At 41.4% G+C, this 19,989-nt stretch overlaps 1 protein-coding gene across 3 annotated transcripts in view; it reads right to left on the bottom strand.

Moving 5' to 3' along the window:
* Positions 1-1,205: 1,205 nt before the first annotated feature.
* Positions 1,206-19,989, bottom strand: part of LOC141108025 (integrator complex subunit 6-like) — a 182,606-nt gene continuing 163,822 nt past the window's right edge. For 2 of the 3 annotated variants that reach the window (XM_073599200.1, XM_073599199.1), the window contains exons 17-18: positions 6,412-6,505; positions 1,206-2,277 (exon numbers count right to left, since the gene is read on the bottom strand). In XM_073599200.1, coding sequence (XP_073455301.1) covers positions 2,178-2,277; positions 6,412-6,505 — 194 coding nt within the window. In that variant the 3' untranslated portion in view covers positions 1,206-2,177. The remainder of the gene's footprint in view (positions 2,278-6,411; positions 6,506-19,989) is intronic. The other variant, XR_012235996.1, reaches the window with a different exon arrangement.

Below are 19,989 nucleotides of genomic sequence, written 5' to 3'. Positions count from 1 at the left end.
AATCAAAACTTTTTTCAAACTTAATCTCAATTCCAACTCCCAACTATCCCAGATGTATTTGAACACATATGTATTTCTGACCCTCATACTAGAGGACTTGTTTCATTTCTCCATAAGCAAATTTTAGCTAGTACTAACACTGGTCCCCCACATATGTCTCCAAATGGGAACTAGACCTTAATCGCTCATTTAATGCTACTGAATTGTCTAGCATATGGTCTGCCACTAATTCTGCTTCTTCTGTTGTTGCTGTGGAAACAAACTTTAAGGGGCTAACCCATTGGTATTTGGTCCCCACTAGACTATCAAAATATGCTTCAGATTACCCTGGAGCTTGTTTTTGCAGCTGTTCAGAGTCTGGCACTCAACTTGATAATTTGGTGGGATTGCCCAATAATTCTGGAAGTCAGTTTTTGACTTGGCCTCCAAAATCTTTGATACACCTATACAGCCCAATCCTGCTACAGCCCTACCTGATGGGATCACACAGAATCAATTTTGCCTTCTTTTACAGCTCCTAACAGCCACAAAACAAACCATTGCTAAGGCATGGAAAACTCAATATTTCAATCTAGCTGAAACCATACACAGACCTAATAAAGCTCTTATTCATGCTAAAATGATAGCAATCAAAAGAGATCGAATTGGTCAATTTAAAAAACTTTGGCTTCCTTGGGTTAAGCATTGTTTACCTCCAGACGTTGATGACACACTATTATTGCCTTGAGTATACTTTCTATTTATTTGGGATCGCATCTTCACTTGTAAACCCCCTCATTCCCTTCCCCCTTTTTTATACCCTCTTCTCTCTACTCCTATTTTTTGTTTTCTTTCTTTTAATATTGTGTGGTATTTATAAACACATTATCTCTTCTGTTTTTAATATACCTATTAGATTGCTCTCCTTATTACTGTTCTTGCAAAATGAACCAATAGTCACTAGCTTACTTTTTTTCTTTCTGATGGAATTTTCTAATGCTTCCGATGTAATATTTTATTGGTTTATTCGTTGCGCTACTCATTACATTTTTACATTGTTATGTACTCATCCTGTTCATAAATCGATATGTTTAGCTTTATTGCTATTTGAATATTGTACTTTCATTCTTGTATGTACTCAATTTGTCAATCTTTGTTAGATTTAAAAAATAAAACAAATTTGACGAGAAAAGTAATACTTTTTAAAGTAACCAGCCTTTATAGAATTTATTAAAAAAAGTTTTATTATATATTTATGTATATAATATATTTATGTACAAGACCAAAACTCTTTATACATGTTAAAATATCAAATTACAGAGCTAATAACAATACTGTCCAAAATATTTTTTTCCTCTATGAACATTAAAAGTACACATAAAAAAAAATAAAAAACACAAAAAGGAGTTCTCCTTTTCTAGTGCTTCCAAAGCACAGCGAGTGCAAGGCCACCTGACGAGTCTCCGTCCTGCCCACAGGATGAAAGAAGTCGGGGACCTGGGGAGTCTCAGGTGCACTTTCTTAAAGTCTGTAGACAAAACAGAAGAGAGTCTGAGGTAGTTTGTTTAGTGACTCAGGGGGAATACAGTCACAGGGCTGTCTAATGTCTCAATACAAAACAGCAGCCTATTCTGAAAACGGGACAAGCTACCTCATGTACTCAAAGATGCACCAAGAAAAGGCCACCACTAAGACCATAGGCGGGCAATTGCTGGTTCTCCAGTTATTGAACTACAAAGGACCAAGTATGCTCAACCCGAGCAGCCAATCATCATGAAGGGCTCAGTTTTTCATGGGCTGCACATACTAGACCTTAAAAGCTTAACAGCTGGAGAACCATCACTTGGCTGCTTCTGATCAGGGTGGTAGCCTGTGCTTGAGCATTGTTTTGCCTCTTGCTCCATCAAGTGCTGTCTACGGCATTAAAAATAACTGACAAAAGAGTATTATCATCACCTGTTGGAGGGTCACCAAGGGTTATCTTCAGCCTGCTCAGCAGGCGGCACCCTCCACACAGAACAAGCCTCATAGTTCATACTAAGTCCTGAAGCCCAGATCAGCTTCTTAAACTTTGTCACTCTGTCTCTGGCCATAAAGTGCCCCGAGATGCAAGGTGTTGGAGGAGGTCACCATGTCCTCTTTCTTTCTTCTGTGACAGCAAACGCATCCCTGGTCCGCATTTTCGTATGCAAATATTGCTATCTGCTGTTGACGTGGTTTACCATGTTTGGTAGATCATTTGACTCCAGTTCAGAAAGATATCGTTCCAAGTTTTGTATTAACACTCTCTTTTTAAATCTGAAGACAAAGAACATGTAGTTTTTACAATTTTTCACATCCTACTTCCAAGGTAATAAAATAGCAAGTGTGTGTTAAACTTTCTGCTTTTTAAGTATTTCACCTAAGCTTTGGATATTCAACAGATATAATTAGTTTTGAATTTGTGGAAGCAGTTGAATCACCCTTTTGCTTCTTGCAACTGTCAGGGATTTGGCTGCCTAGATCTCTGCACCTAAGTTGCCAACATAGGACATAGACCATGGCTATCACATAAGGCTCACTCGCATTCAAGGATATTTGCCTACAGGGCACTTTCACCCCCTTCCAGCCCAGGCCATTTTCAGCTTTCAGTGCTGCCGCACTTTGAATGACAATTGCGCGGGCATGCAATGCTGTACCCAAACAAAATGTTTATCATTTTTTGGAGACCAAGCTTTCTTTTGGTGGCATTTAATCACCACTGGGTTTTTAATTTTTTGCTAAACAAACAAAAAAAAAGATCAAAGATTAAAAATAAAAAGTTGTTTTTGCGTTATAAAAATTTGTAAAGAAGTAATTTTTCTCCTTCACTGATATGCGCTGATGAGGCTGCACTGATGGTCTACACTGATGAGGAGGCACTAATATGCCTCACTGACAGGCATCATTGATAGGCACTAATGATCAATGCCCTGATTGTCCATGCAGATGTCCTCGCTGAGGAATATCGCCTACCGGCTCTCCTCATGTGCGGTCAACGTGAAGAGACGAATGCCGATAACCAGCATTTCCGGTTTACTCTGATTAGCTGTGATTGGCCAAAGCTGATCATAGGCTCTTAACCATGTTGCACTGTGTCCGAGTGACACAACGCACCAATCACCTGACAACTGCATGTTAAAAAACGAAAACAACAACTTTGCCGGCAATAATGAATCGTGAAAAAAAAAAAAAACAGCCAGTATTGAGTTTGACTGGAACTCACACCAAAAGAAAAAAGAATGGCGTGCCCCCCCCCATACCAGACCCTTATCCGAGTAAGCAGCCTGGCAGGCCAGGAAAGGGGGTGGGCAAGCGAGCGCCCCCCTCCTGAACATGCCCTCAACATGGGGGGTTGCTTTGGGCTGGGGGGGGGTCTGCCCCCCACCCCCAAAGCGCTTTGTCCCCATGTTGATTGGGAGAAGGGCCTCTTCCCCACAAACCTGGCCGGTGGTTGTGGGGAGACTACGGGCAGGGGGCTTATCGAAATCTGGAAGCCAATTTATGACATCATCGACCAGTGCATGCTGGGTTGGTGAGGTCACAAGGGGCAGTGCTACCAGGTTTTTTTTTCAGGTCGACAGTGGCGGCGGGCGTTGATTGATGATGGATTTACACTGGGGGATATTGTTATTTCTAATAAAGGAATTGTCAAAAACTGTTTGTTGAAAGTAGGGGGACAATGTATCCATACTTATTCACATGGGGGGGGGGGGGCCGAATCTGGGGGCCCTCTTGTTAAAGGGGGCTTTCAGATTCTGATAAGCCCCCTGCCCACAGACCCCCACAACCACCAGGCAGGGTTTTGGGGAAGAGGCCCTTGTCCCCATCAAGACAAGAAGCTTTGGGGTGGGGTGGGCAGGGGGGCACTGGCTCTTCCCCCCTCTTTCCTGGGGGGGACCCCATGCCATTTAAAAAAAAAAAATATTGACGTGGGGGTTCCCCTCAAAACGCATCCAACTCGCATATATATGAATGGAGCCTTACACTACTGGTAATCGAAAATGAAATAGGGAAATATTTAACACAGTATATGCACTACTGTGCAAATGCTTTAGGCAGGTGTGAAAAAATGCTGTAAATTAAGAAAGCTTGCAGAAATAGAAGTTTTAATTTATTTTCATCAATTAACAAAATGGAAAGTAAATGAACAGAAGAGAAATCCAAATCAAATCAATATTTGGTGTGACCACCCTTTGCCTTCTAAACAGCATCAATTCTTCTAGGTACACTTGCACACAGTTTTTGAAGGAACTCAACAGGTGGGTTGTTCCAAACACCTTGGAGAACTAAGCACAGATCTTCTGTGGATGTAGGCTGCCTCAAATGTTTCTGTCTCTTCATATAATCCCAGACAGACTCGATGTTGAGATCGGGGCTCTGTGGGGGCCAAACCATCACTTCCAGGACTCCTTGTGCTTTACACTGAAGATATTTCTTGATGATATTGGCTGTATGTTTGGGGTCATTGTCCTGCTGCAGAATAAATTTAGGGCCAATAACACGCCTCCCTGATGGTACGACATGATCAATAAGTATCTGCCTATATTTCTCAGCACTGAGCACACCATTGATCCTGACCAAACCTCCAACTCCATTTGCAGAAATGAAACCCTAAACTTGCAAGGAACCTCCACCATGCTTCACTGTTGCCTGCAGGCACTCATTGTGCTGCTTTCTACTGCTTGCCATGGTGTATGACCTGTGACATTAAACGGTCTTTCATAACCTCACTTTAGTAGCAGAGTTTGGCTGCTTCTCGCCCAGTTTTAAGCCTCCTACACAGCTTATATGTTTCCGTTAATGACGGTTTCAACCTATATATGAAATGGAGGATCATTAGCACCTGCTTCGTATAACTGATTAAACATACACGTGACTCTAATCCTAGAAAAAAAGCCCTGACTTTGCGCAAGTGTAAAAATGTATGTTGGTTTGAAGCCAAAAGGTAGTCACACCCTTTTGTGCACTCACTTTGCATACTGTAAATTGATGAAACAAATGAAAATATATATTTTTGAAAGCATTCTTCCTTTTTTTTTTATACATATGACCTAAGTGGTATGGACATGTCATTGCCATCATCCCATGCAAATTTTGTAGAACATTATATATAACCTCTAACGGGATTTTTAAGGCAATGAAAATTAATGAGTTTACTTAAAATCAATTTTATTGTGGATCAAGAAAAAATTATTTATACAAAATCAAGATAAATAGAAAAAATTTGTGTAGAAAATTCCTGTTGCTAATGTTACATAGCTATAAAAACAATTCCAAAGAAGGGTGATACATCACACCGCTCAATACAATCACCACAGATGAAAACCGTGGCGTTGAGTGGTGAATATCCAACGCGTTTCAACCTGTATATTTTTATGAAAAGTCTTCTTCAGGGAAATGCATCACATTCTAGAAAATCAAAAAAACGTCAATTACTATTTATATTACTCTTAGTCAATGTATTATAATTCCTGCAATATGCAGAGGTTCTAACACTCACATCCCTCCCGGATATCCTGTGGACAAACAGAGGTTCCCAACGGGGGGGTGGAAAGTACCAAGTCTCCAAAGATAAATTATCCTATAGCTCCTACAAGACGGCTGGACATATGCATTGAGTCCAAGTATTTGGCGTCCAAGTACGCCAAATACTTGGACTCAATGCATATGTCCAGCCGTCTTGTAGGAGCTATAGGATACTTTATCTTTGGAGACTTGGTACTTTCCACCCCCCGTTGGGAACCTCTGTTTGTCCACAGGATATCCGGGAGGGATGCGAGTGTTAGAACCTCTGCATATTGCAGGAATTATAATACATTGACTAAGAGTAATATAAATAGTAATATGACGTTTTTTTTGATTGTCTAGAATGTGATGCATTTCCCTGAAGAAGACTTTTCATAAAAATATACAGGTTGAAACGCGTTGGATATTCACCACTCAACGCCACGGTTTTCATCTTTGGTGATTGTATTGAGCGGTGTGATGTATCACCCTTCTTTGGAATTGTTTTTATAGCTATGTAACATTAGCAACAGGAATTTTCTACACAAATTTTTTCTATTTATCTTGATTTTGTATAAATAATTTTTTCTTGATCCACAATAAAATTGATTTTAAGTAAACTCATTCATTTTCATTGCCTTAAAAATCCCGTTAGAGGTTATATATAATGTTCTACGAAAGCATTCTTCCTTACAGCATTTCTTCACACTTGCCTAAAACTTTTGCACAGTACTGTACATGCACAAAAAAGTTATTATTATTATTAACAGTGCCTTTATATATGACTCTTTGTTCTATGTATAGGGGCTCTTAATAAATGGAGAAGAAAACACTCAATGATAAATAAGTAAACTTTTGACACACTCTGTTGAAAATGGAGAAAACATTTGGAAGGCCTTTTCTTACCTTGCTGCTTCCTTGATTGTGAACTCAATAAAGTTCTTTTGTACTTCAAATGATCCTTGAACATCTTCAAGGAGAGCGAAGATCTTTTCATAATCTGAAATGATACAAATAAAAATTTTTTTAAAAAGTTGATTTTCGAGTAATTCAGAATACATAAAAACAACAACAAATATTGCACTGAATGGTTACAAAAAGGCTAACAGCAACATAAAGGCTTCAGTCACATGGGCACTGAAGCCCAAACATTATGAATCAGCCATTTGTTTACAATCATACATCCATATTGACCATTAACCTTAAGATGACCTTACACTGTACAATCTGATGGTAGATCTAAAGGACAATGTGCAATCAACTATTTAGTATAAAGGGCTGTACACGGGCTGAATATCGGGTGGCATCGGCTGGTTTAATGGAAACTAGCCAACATTCGGCCCGTGTATATGGCAGCCAGTCCAATAGAAGCTGGCCGTTTGGCTGGTTTCTGCCGAAGGGGCAAGACCAAAAAAAGTCTGCTGATTGGCATCTGATCAGTGCTCTCAGCCATTGGCTAACTGGTGTGTTCTGGCGGAGGGACAGTCCTCATGTCAGAACACAATAGATCAGCGGGGGAGATTGCATTGCAGTTTTTTCCTTCAGCCCGCTGGGTTTAATGAAAAAAAAATGTAATAGTATGTACCAGGTTTGCCTGATTAGATACAAATATACAAAGAGTTGTTTAGATTTGCCCCTATATTTTGATAAATCTTAAAGATGGTAAAAGAATTGTACAATCAGATTGTATGCTGTATGGCCGGCTCAAGGCTCGGTTCACACTACCGTATGGAGCGGCTAACAGCAGGGGTCCGGTGCATCCCAGTTCAGTTTTAGGTCTGATTTCCACCCACAGTTTTGGCTGAATTCGGACCTGAAAAACGGACCAGAAGACGCACAGGACTCCTGTGCAATTCGCTCCGCAGCCGCCCGGAGATGTATTAACCGGTCACAATCTCCTGACATGCAAATTGGATGAGGGGACAGAAAATTTACACTGTTTATACAAGCTGTACACTCACTACATTGTAGCAAAGTGTCATTTTTTTCAGTGTTGTCACATGAAATTACATAATAAAATATTTACAAAAATGTGAGGGGTGTACTCACTTTTGTGAGATACTGTATAAACACACCAGACTTAATTACAAAAACTCAGTGCAGAGAATTTGGTGCAAACTATAAACTGGGAGTGATGCGACACATTTTGTCATATGGTTTTTTTCCCACACAACAGCCTAGGGATTTTGATTCATCTAAACAGGCTTCCCCTATGTGTGACAAACAAAACTGCTCAAGTACCCTATTTTGGCACTGGACCAAGCGTGTTTTGTGTTCTGCGCTTTACTGCGTTGCCCGTTTTCAGAAACATGAGCAGAAACGTGCGATTCTCCCTGCGTTTTCAGGACGCCTAGGTGGTAAGGTAGCCTTAGTGTCTAGCATTAAACAATGGGAGACTTGTCATTTCAGTATGCCTTGGTAACTCCTTTTAATATACAATTGTGCTGTCCTCTGAATTATTTTCCTGCCTGTGCCATGTGCAACACAGGAAAGGCAGGGGGAGATTAGAAAGCTGAATGCATGACTTAAGATCTGGTGTAAGAAGGAAGGGTTTTGGTTTCTAGAGCACTGGGCTGACTTTTCATTGGGGTGCAACCTATATGCTAAAGATGGTTTGCACCTGAATGGAAGGGTGTCTGCAGTGCTGGGGGAGAGGTTTATGGGAAGTTTGGAGGAGTATTTAAACTAGGATTATGGAGGGAGGGTGAACTAGAATTCCATCGGCAGACAGGTCAGTTATTTATGGAGAGTGGAATGGGGATAGATGGGGGGAGGGTTATGGCAGGTGATAAGAAAATTCCCATGTTGCAAACAACCATTGGAAATTATAGTGCCATTTTTACTACTAAAAAAAATATGCAAAACACCAGAGCAAAATGTAATAATGCATTAAAGTGTTTGTTCACCAATGCCAGAAGTCTGCCAAGCAAAATAGGTGAGTTGGAAGCTCTGGTGCACGAGGAGAGCTATGATGTAACTGGTATTGCTGAAACTTGGCTTCATTCCTCATATGACTGGGCTATTAATATTCCTGGCAATGCACACTTTGAGAGACAAAGTAAAAAGGAAAGGTGGCAGGGTCTGTCCCTATGCAAGAAGTGATCTCAAAGTGAGTGTGAATGAGGACTTAATTGATGGAGTGTGTGATGTGGCTGAAGCATTATGGGTGGAATTGCTTATAGATGTGCGTAGCTCAAAGTTAATCATTGGAGTTTGTTATAAGCCACCCAATGTTAATGAGGAGGTGGAGACTCAGCTCTTTGCACAGATGGAAAGGGCTGCAACGGCTGGGACGGTGATAATAATGGGGGATTTTAACTACCCGGAAATTGACTGGAGTAATGGCACTGCTGGATCAGTTAAAGGGGCAAAAATTTATAAACCTATTACAGGACAATTTTATCATCCAGTTTGAGGCCCCAACTAGGAATGATGCTCTGTTGGACCTGGTAATCTCAAACCATGCAGAGCGTATTACTAGCGTTCATATAGAGGAACATCTGGGTAGCAGTGACCATAACATGATTTCATTTGATGTTAGCTGTAAGCAAAAAACACATACGGGAAATATAAAAACACCTAAAATTAAGAGAGCAAATTTTCCAAGGATGAGGGTCGCTCTCCAGGACTTAGACTGGGAGGAAATATTGGCATTGATAAACAGAACAGAAATGGGAATTCTTCAAAGTCGGTTTGTGAACTCACTGCAAGGTATATTCCCATGGCCAATAAGTTTAAAAGGCTAAAAATAAAACCTATGTGGCTCACGGCCAAAGTTAAAAAAAGCTATAAAGAATAAGAAAAGAGCTTTTAAAAAAAATATAAAAATGAAATAACACCATTATCGTTTAAATGTTAGAAATAATATAACAGAATATGTAAAAAGGAAATCATGGACGCAAAAATTTAAAACAAACGACAGATTGCAAAAAAGATAGGACAAACCCCCAAAAATTCTCCAAATATATTAATAGTAAAAAGGTCAGGTCTGAGCATGTAAGCCCTTTACAAAATAATCTAGAGTGGCTGACTGGGGACAAAAAAAAGGCAAAATTTATTAACGACTTTCTTCAGTTCTGTGGATACAAAGGAGCATGGGGGGAGCTCAAGTCCATAATGGGGATGGTATTGACAGAGCCCCAAATGATCCACAATGGCTCAAAAGTGATATGGTGCAGAAATATTTAGACAGACTAAAGGTCGATAAAGCATCTGGACCAGATGGCATCCACCCACGGATCCTAAAAGAATTGAGCTCTGTCATTTCAAAACCATTGTTTTCAATTTTTAAGGACTCATTAATGACGGGAATGGTACCACTGGATTGGCGTAGGGCAAATGTGGTGCCTATATTTAAAAAAGGGAACAAAGTCTTTACCAACTATAGACCTGTTAGTTTAACCTCTATAGTCGAGAAGATACTGGAAAGTTTAATAAAAGACTGTATAGATGAGTTCTTGCTGGAAAAAAATATTTTAAGCAACAGACAGCATGGATTCACGAAAGACAGAAGTTGTCAAACAAATCTGAGTTCTTTTTTTGAAGAGGAAAGTAAAACCTTGGACAGAGGGGTGGCCGTGGATGTGGTATACTTGGATTTTGCAAAAGCGTTGGACACAGTTCCCCACACATGGCTAATGTGTAAAGTAAAGTCTACAGGCTTGGAAAAATAAGTTTGTAAATGGATAGAAAACTGGATAAAAAAGACAGAATTCAGAGAGTAGTGGTTAATGATTCTTACTCTGAATGATCTAAGGTTATCAGTGGTGTACCCAAAGGTTCAGTGCTGGGACCCTTACTTTTTAATAGCTTTATAAATGATATAGGGTCTGGGATTAAAAGTACCATTTCATTAGTAAGACCTCATCTGGAATATGCAGTTCAGTTTTGGGCACCAGTTCTCAAAAAGGATATCTGGGAACTGGAGAAAGTGCAGAGAAGGGCAACCAAACTGATAAGAGGCACGGAGGAGCTCAGCTATGAGGAAAGATTAGAGGAACTGAATGTATTCTCTCTTGAGAAGAGGAGATTAAGGGGGGGTATTGTTAACATGTACAAATAAAGGGGTCCATATAGTGAACTTAGTGTGTGAGTTACTCACTTTACGGTCAACACAGGGACAAAGGGGCACACTTTACGCCTAGAGGAAAAGAGATTTCATCTCCACATACGGAAAAGTTTCTTCACAGTAAGAGCTGTGAAAATGTGGAATAGACTCCCTCCAGAGGTGGTTCTGGCCAGCTCAGTAGATTGCTTTAAGAAAGGCCTGGATTCTTTCCTAAATGCACACATTATAACTGGGTACTAATATTTATAGGTAAAGTTGATCCAGAGAAAATCCGATTGCCTCTTGGGTGTCAGGAAGGAATTTTTTCCCCTGCTGTAGCAAATTGGATCATGCTTTGTTGGGGGTTTTCGCCTTCCTCTGGATCCACTGTGGGTATAGGATTGGGTATATGGGATTGTTTGATATTTTTATTTATTGGTTTATTTTTATGGTTTAACTAGATGGACTTGTGTCTTTTTTCAACCTGACTATGTCTACATGAATAGGGATGTTAAAGCAGAAGTACAGCTAAAGCTTTTTTGGCTGTACTTCTCCTATGGATCACAGGAGTGCAGTTCATTCTACACTACTGTGACGTGTTTTCAGCCGACAGTGGGCTAGAGCCCAATTCTGGCTGACGTCACATAGCCGGTTCAGGCTCTGAAAAGATCCATTACCAAATGTTCGGGATACACCCAGATGCCTGGACTGGCAGCTGGTTCAGCTTCTCAGCAAGTCGCTGGAAGACTGAGCCAGCCATTCCTGTCCCTTCCACAGCCCAGCGCTCCAGTGAGCACTGGAGGGGCACAGCAGAAAGCTAGTGATTGACAGTCATTGGCTCTCTGCAGCCTGAAGATGGAGTGCTGGGCGATCCGTGGTGTTTGATCGCTTAGTTCTCAGTCTGAAACCGGCAGGGGACACATGCAGCATCAGACAGATGCTACATCCACCTACAGTATCTAACAAAAGTGAGTACACCTCTCACATTTTTGTAAATATTTTATTCTATCTTTTCATGTGACAACACTGAAGAAATGACACTGCTACAATGTAAAGTAGTGAGTGTACAGCTTGTATAACAGTGTAAATTTGCTGTCCCCTCAAAATAACACACAGCCATTAATGTCTAAACTGCTGTCAACAAAAGTGAGTATACCCTAAGTGAAAATGTCCAAATTGGGTCCAATTAGCCATTTTCTCTCCCCAGTGTCATGTGACTCGTTAGTGTTACAAGATCTCAGGTGTGAATGGGGAGCAGGTGTGTTAAATTTGGTGTTATTGCTCTCACTCTCTCATACTGGTCACTGGAAGTTGAACATGGCACCTCATGGCAAAGAACTCTCTGAGGATCTGAGAAAAAAAAAAAAAAAAAAGAATTGTTGCTCTACATAAAGATGGCCTAGGCTATAAGAAGATTGCCAAGACCCTGAAACTGAACTGCAGCACGGTGGCCAAAACCATAAAGCGGTTTAACAGGACAGGTTCCACTCAGAACAGGCCTTTCCATGGTCAACTAAAGAAGTTGAGTGCATGTGCTCAGCGTCATATCCAGAGGTCGTCTTTGGGAAATAGACGTATGAGTGGTGCCAGCATTGCTGCAGAGGTTGAAGGGGTGGGGGGTCAGCCTGTCAGTGCTCAGACCATATGTCGCACACTGCATCAAATTGGTCTGCATGGCTGTCATCCCAGAAGGAAGCCTCTTCTAAAGATGATGCCCGCAAACAGTTTGCTGAAGACAAGCAGACTAATGCTGGCCATACACTATACGAAAAATCGGCCGAAAAATCGTTCGTATGGACACTTCGTTCGTTTTTCGGCAAGTTAGTGGGTACAAATCGATAATCGTTTGTGACGTTTTTGTGGAAAAAAAACGAACGGCATGTTTGGAAAATTTCTGCCGAACGTACGATAAATTGCAAGGTTAATGTGTTTCCCGTCCGAACTGCCTGCACTAGGTATATGTAAAAAAACGAACACAAAATTATTTATTCATGTCCACTGAACAGATTATCGGACATTATATGATGGCACGATCGTTTGCGGTCACGGTCGAACGTTCGTTTTTCGAAAATGGGTACGGCCGATTTTCTGTATAGTGTATGGCCAGCATAAGGATATGGATTACTGCAACCATGTCCTGTGGTCTGATGAGACCAAGACAAACTTTTTTAGTTCAGATGGTGTCAAGCGTGTGCGGCAGCAACCAGGTGAGGAGTACAAAGACAAGTGTGTCTTGCCTACAGTCAAGCATGGTGGTGGGAGTGTCATGGTCTGGGGCTACATGAGTGCTGCCGGCACTGGGGAGCTACAATTCATTGAGGGAACCATGAATGCCAACATGTACTTTGACATACTGAAGCAGAGCATGATCCCCTCCCTTTGGAGACATGATAACGACCCCAAACACACCTCCAAGACGACCACTGCCTTGCTAAAGAAGCCGAGCTTAAAGGTGATGGACTGGCCAAGCATGTCTCCAGACCTAAACCCTATTGAACATCTGTGGGGCATGCTCAAACGGAAGGTGGAGGAGCGCAAGGTCTCTAACATCTACCAGCTCAGTTATGTCGTCATGGAGGAGTGGAAGAGGACTCCAGTGGCAACCTGTGAAGCTCCGGTAAACTTCATGCCCAAGAGGGTTAAGGCAGTGCTGGAAAATAATGGTGGCCACGCAAAATATTGTCACTTTGGGCCCAATTTGGACATTTTCACTCATGTGTAAATGTGTACTCACATTTGTTGCCAGCGATTTAGACATTAATGCCTGTGTGTTGAGTTATTTTGAGGGGACAGCAAATTTACACTGTTATACAAGCTGTACACTCATTACTTTACATTGTAGCAAAGTGTAATTTCTTCAGTATTGTCACATGAAAAGATATAATAAAATATTTACAAAAATGTGAGGGGTCTACTCACTTTTGTGAGATAGTGTATTTGATTTTTTTTTTATGGACCTCATGGTCACTTCAATGACCATAAACTTATAGCAGAATTGTTCAGCAGACTCTGAACAATTCTATAACTCTGATCATCGGCTTGCAACCCGCTGATCAGAATTGTTAGCCTTAAATTTGATCGACCGACGCCCCCCCACCCTACTTCAACTTCCGCCACTCCCTTCCACCTAAAACTACTCCCCCCACTCTCCTTTCCTATCCCTTTCACTGATTTACCCCCCCCCCCCCCCCCCCCATCCGACCCCACCCCCAAAACTGGATCCCCATCCATCATTAGCTGGCATTGCTCTGTGCCCCGAGCCCAACCTTTTTCAAGCCAATTAGAACCTCAGGTTTTAATCATGTGGCTTGGAAAAAAAAAAAAAACTCATACAAAAATGTATGAGTTGGCGCCCTGAGGTTTAATATGCTCAGTGAGGTTTCTGTCTGCTGATCCCCGCTGAGCAGGCGGATGACAGGTCTGCATCTGCTCCGCTGATGCAGAGCAGACATAGCCCGCTGTTTTCTATGAGGCGGTCAGATGGAAATGGACCACCTGTCCACTTCTATCTTATACCATCCGATCTGTTAGATGGATGGGGAATGGGATCCTCATCCATCTGTTTTTAGCGTATCGGATTGGATGCAGGCGGGTGTAAACGGACACATGTCCATATACATAGGCCTCTCCATAGAGAACAATGGGTGGTCTGATTGGGCCCACCTGAAAAACGGACAGGCAGACCCAATCGGTCTGCTTGTGTGAAAGGGGCCTAAGGTCTTGTTCACACAGGGCACACACAGTGTATGTTTACAGGGATGTACAAATGTTCTGTGCAGGCAGGCCCATTGATGTAATTTGGGAAGTAGCAACAGCAGGAACAGAGCAGTTGCTCCCAATTTTACATCCACGTAGGTCCGCATGCATGTCCCTGAGCTCAAAATGTCCGCGTTTGGGGTGGTGTACCCACACCCACACAAATGTCAGTTTGGGAACCGCAGCTATGCCTGTACAGTCGTTGCATCCCAATTGACATAAATGGGACTGCATGTACAGGGGGATGCATAGAACACCTGTGCATCCCCATGTGGATAAACATGGCCCTCTATGGGCATACACTTTAGTATGCCACATGTGAATGATGCTTTAGTAATTTGTAATCTTTTTTCATTTAGTAATGTGTTACAAGATCTCAGGTGTGAATGGGGAGAAGGTGTGTTAAATTTGGTGTTAATTGCTCTCACTCTCTCATACTGGTCACTGGAAGTTGAACATGGCACCTCATGGCAAAGAACTCTCTGAGGATCTGAAAAAAAAAAAAGAATTGTTGATCTACATAAAGATGGCCTAGGCTATAAGAAGATTGCCAAGACCCTGAAACTGAACTGCAGCACGGTGGCCAAGACCATAAAGCGGTTTAACAGGACAGGTTCCACTCAGAACAGGCCTTGCCATGGTCAACCAAAGAAGTTGCATGCATGTGCTCAGCGTCATATCCAGAGGTTGTCTTTGGGAAATAGGCGTATGAATGGTGCCAGCATTGCTGCAGAGGTTGAAGGGGTGGGGGGTCAGCCTGTCAGTGCTCAGACCATATGTCGCACACTGCATCAAATTGGTCTGCATGGCTGTCATCCCAGAAGGAAGCCTCTTCTAAAGATGCCCGCAAACAGTTTGCTGAAGACAAGCAGACTAAGGATATGGATTACTGCAACCATGTCCTGTGGTCTGATGAGACCAAGACAAACTTTTTTGGTTCAGATGGTGTCAAGCATGTGCGGCAGCAACCAGGGGAGGAGTACAAAGACAAGTGTGTCTTGCCTACAGTCAAGCATGGTGGTGGGAGTGTCATGGTCTGGGGCTACATGAGTGCTGCCAGCACTGGGGAGCTACAATTCATTGAGGGAACCATGAATGCCAACATGTACTTTGACATACTGAAGCAGCTATGCCTGTACAGTCGTTGCATCCCAATTGACATAAATGGGACTGCCTGTACAGGGGGATGCATAGAACACCTGTGCATCCCCATGTGGGTAAACATGGCCCTCTATGGGCGTACACTTTAGTATGCCACATGTGAACGATGCTTTAGTAATTTAGCAGGAATTTTGAAAGTTATGTTGTGTTTATGTGTACTATTAATGATTTTAGTAAAAATGGCAATATGATGAACATTTGCACAATTATTATGGGGCCCAAACAATTAGCAGCACTTTTTTTATTCTGTAGGTTGTGCTTTCAGAAAATGTCTAGTTTGAGGGGTCTTTTCAACTTCTAAAAGCTGTAAATGAAAAAAGGGAACCGGATTTTTTGAGTTAATTGTTTTTATTTACAGTTGTGTACCTTCAGTTTTCACCATTTCACAAAAAGGTGCAATTTAAAATGTACAAATATTTATTAACTCAATACAGTTTTAACTTTTATATTTACTAGGAACTTAACAGGAATTTTGTACATTTTGCCATGTATGTATCAACTATTAATGATTTGTGTATTTTTAGTGAAAATATTGTTTTGATAAACAATTGCGCAAATCAGTAGTACCTTAGTTTTATTCTACTGGCCATGTGCTTTCAGAAAATATACTGTTGGGGGGGGGGGGGGGGTCTTTTATGAATGCTGAAAGCTCTGAAAGTGGAAAAGGAAAACCAAGATTATTAGAGAAATTTTTGCATACGTCCGATTTGTATTATTTCTCCAAAAGACGCAATTTAAAAATTTACAAATATTTGTTATTTATTAACTCAATACAGGATAAGCTTTTATATTTAGTAGGAATTTAGCAGGAATTTAGTAAAATTTGCTGTGTTTATATCTGCTAAAAATGATTTTAGAAAATCTTTTGCAAATCTATTGTTTGATAAACATTTGCGCAAATATTGTGGGGCCTTAAAAATTAGTAGCACCTTCTTTTTATCCTACTGGCCCTATGCTTTCAGAAATTATATGGTATAGGGGGTCTTTAAACTCTGAAAGCTGTAAGTAAGGGAACAATGAAAACCTTCAGATTTTTAGAGAAATTTGGTCATTTACATTTTTGCGTAGGTTCAGTTTTCATCATTTGGCAAAAAAGGCGTAATTTAAAAAATTACAAATATTTGTTATTTATTAACTCAATACAGGTTAAGATTTTATATTTAGTAGGAATTTTGTAAAATGTACTGTGTTTTTATCTGCTAATAATGATTTTAGTGTAATTTTAATGAAAATATTGTGTTGATAAACATTTGCGCAAATACCATTGTGCCCTAAAAATCAGTAACACCTTATTTGTATTCTATTGGTCATGTACTTTTAGAAAATATGATTTGGGGGTGTCTAACAAACTCTGAAAAGCTGTAAGGGAAAAATAAAAAAAGCCCCGGCAGCGAAAGGGTTAAAGACGTCACTTGGGGACTGCAGAAATTTGAAGTACAGAGTTGCACGTCTGTATGCATACATGTGTTCACACAGGTACTTTTGTATAAACGTGCACAGCCATTACCTTCTTTAGGCATGTATAGCCTAAAGCACCCGTGGTCTCTCTGGTGGGGAAATGTGCTACAATTTATACAAAATGGCCAGATATTGCCCGATACATGAGCCATCATAAAGCACTGCTTTGTAATTTACTAATTTGTGATTTGCCTGCTTTTAGACTCTGAAAATAAGTCCTATTCATTAGAGTAAATGGGAGGGATGTTATGCAAGGAGGAGGGAAAATAAAAATGCATAATCGGTGGATGCAGAAAACTTGCTACAAACTCTTGACCCACTGGTAGCAAATCTCTTTCTGGATGACCACCATTTTCCCCTCTATATCATTATGCTGGTGGGGAAAGAGGTAACCCTCATACATATTTGGCAGGAATGCCCTAAAATATGGTTGTTTTGGTAGCGTGGTCGATTGCAGTTTAAGAAAAATCTTAATTTCATTGTAATGCTTGATGCTCCATTATCCTTTTTGTTTCATTCCTCTACTTGTGCAAAGAGAAGGGCATGAAACAAATGAGGAGGGCATCAAACACCTCCTGAACCCAGCCAAGCAATTAATCCTGACATTCTGGAAATGAGCTGTTATTCCTACCATAAAGGATTGGGGTAGGAATGTGACAGATCTTCATGTAGCTGGGGCTTTGGGTTGTCACCTGCAAGGACCGATATACAAGTTTTAAAGCATGCAGGCTACCTGGCTTCACTATAGATTTCCTGGGTGATGGGTCTCTACTACGCAATTAGTGTTGTGTAGCCAGATTCCTTTGCATAGATCACATTGTTAAGGCCATGGAGGTAAGCACCCGACAACACATAGGATCTTTGTAGTAGCTGGATTATGGAGAAACATAAGGCCTAAGATTTAGGTTTATGCTATTGTTAACAATAAACTACTGCTTTTAGTCTGCCACTTCAAAAGAATGCATATGATGATGGAGGTACGGTCTATTCTGTCATGGTCGGATTATTTTATTGTACCAAGTTGATTCAAAAGTCACTGTACCCCCTATAACTAGGAAAAAATCTCTTGGCATTTGATCGATTGAGCATGTAATGAAACTGAATAATGTACACAAGATACGATGTAGGACTGCAAATTCAAGGTAGTTGGTTTTGTATGTGTACAAGTAAAGAGGATACAAAGAATTTTTAAAAAAGCACAATTTTTTTTTAGCAAAGTAATGTCAGTGTTAGGATTTTATTCCCGTTTGGTCCCAACTATGATATTTCCTGTTCAGGTGAGCAATGTCAAACAGAACAAGCAGTAAAAATGTCTTCTACGGGGACACAAACTGCATTTAAAATCTGTCAAATACTTTACATTTTCTAACTCTTCCCTGCTCTATAGACGATTTAAAAAAAAAAAAAAAGTTTGGGCCTGGTGTTGCTATTTTACAAAAAACAATGAAGGGGTACGGCCTTTTTCCTTTAACCACTTGCTTACTGGGCACTTAAACCCCCCTCCTGTCCAGACCAATTTTCAGCTTTTAGCGCTGTCGCACTTTGAATGACAATTGCGCGGTCATGCTACACTGTACCAAAATGAAATTTTTATCATTTTTTTCCCATAAATAGAGCTTTCTTTTGATGGTATTTCATCACCTCTGCGTTTTGTTTTTTTTGTTAAAAAAAATTGAAAAAGACAGAATTAAAAAAAAAAAATTATTTTGTTTTATATTTAGTTATAAAATTTTGCAAACAGGTAATTTTTCTCCTTCGTTGATGTACGCTGATGAGGCGGCACTGATGGGTGGCAATGATGGGCACTAATTGCTTAAACTGATGGCAGCACTGCTAGGTGGCACTGATTGGCACCACTGGTGGGCATTGATAGGTGGCACTTGTGAGCATTGATAGGTGGCACTGCTGGGCACTGGCAGGTGGCAATGAGAGATGGCACTTGCAGGCACAGATGAGGCATATGTGCCTCCTTCCTCTTCGGGACCGATGCCCCTTTGACATAAGCCGGTGATCGGCTTTTTTTCCCTCTCACGCTGACAAACGAAACCGATCACCGAGCTTTTGTTTACATCATGTGATCAGCTGTCATTGGCTGACAGCTGATCACATGGTAAGGGGCCGGTGTTCTGCCGAGAAAGTTCCTCTCGGCGGATAAGGACCCCCCTGTACTGCGCAGGCGCAGTAGGAGCCGGTGGAAATAGCCGAAGCCGAATAGAAATCAGCTGTACACGGCGCCTGTAAGAGGGCCCCTCGCGGGCACGCTTCTCTCGCCACGCTTCGGGCACGGCCTCGCTTCGCTCGCCACGCTTCAGGCACGGCCTCGCTTCGGGCACAGCCTCGCTCGGCACTTTTTTATTCTCCCTCTAGGTCCACTTGGATGGTGGGGCTTGAACCTGGACCCAGGGCGCAGGCGCCATGTACAGCTGATTGAAGTTTTTCAGCTTCGGCTATTTTCGGCGGCTCCTAGTCGTTCGTACTGCGCAAGCGCTGCGCCTGCGCAGTGCAGGGGGGTCCTTATCCGCTGGGGGAACTTTCTTGGCAAGACACCGGGACCAGCCCCTTACTCGGATCTGTGATCATCCGAGTCTCCGTGACTCAGTGATCACAGCGCGCACACCCTGCGCATGCACAGGGGAGGACGTCCCATGACGGCCTCCCGGAAATTGAGGTCCGCGCTGTGGCCGTCATTCAAGTGGTTAAACAAAGGGTATATTTGGAAGCAGTGCACATACAGTACTTCCATTTGGAGACAAAATAAAAAAAGGATTTCTGTATCTTACAGAATTGGTCCAACTTCTGACAACACACAATTCAATAATTCATACATACACTATACACAAAGTTTTTTCAAATAACCCAATACAAAAGTAAAAAATTGTTATAAAATTCAGAGCCACTTTGTCCTAACATGTAGTCAGAAAGCATTGGGCTTGCACCACATCAACAGGTTTAAACAATGTGTACCACAACAATACACCCCGGGGAACAACATTTACTTTGTTTGGTCCTGCCCAGCACTCAGACGCTTTTTTGGAGGTTCAGAGAATAGCCATAAAGTTTAG

This window comes from Aquarana catesbeiana, linkage group LG09 (assembly GCF_042186555.1).
Source record: "Aquarana catesbeiana isolate 2022-GZ linkage group LG09, ASM4218655v1, whole genome shotgun sequence".
Lineage (NCBI taxonomy): Eukaryota > Metazoa > Chordata > Amphibia > Anura > Ranidae > Aquarana > Aquarana catesbeiana.
Note: the sequence above shows the minus strand (reverse complement) of the source record. Positions and strands in the feature narration are given on the sequence as shown.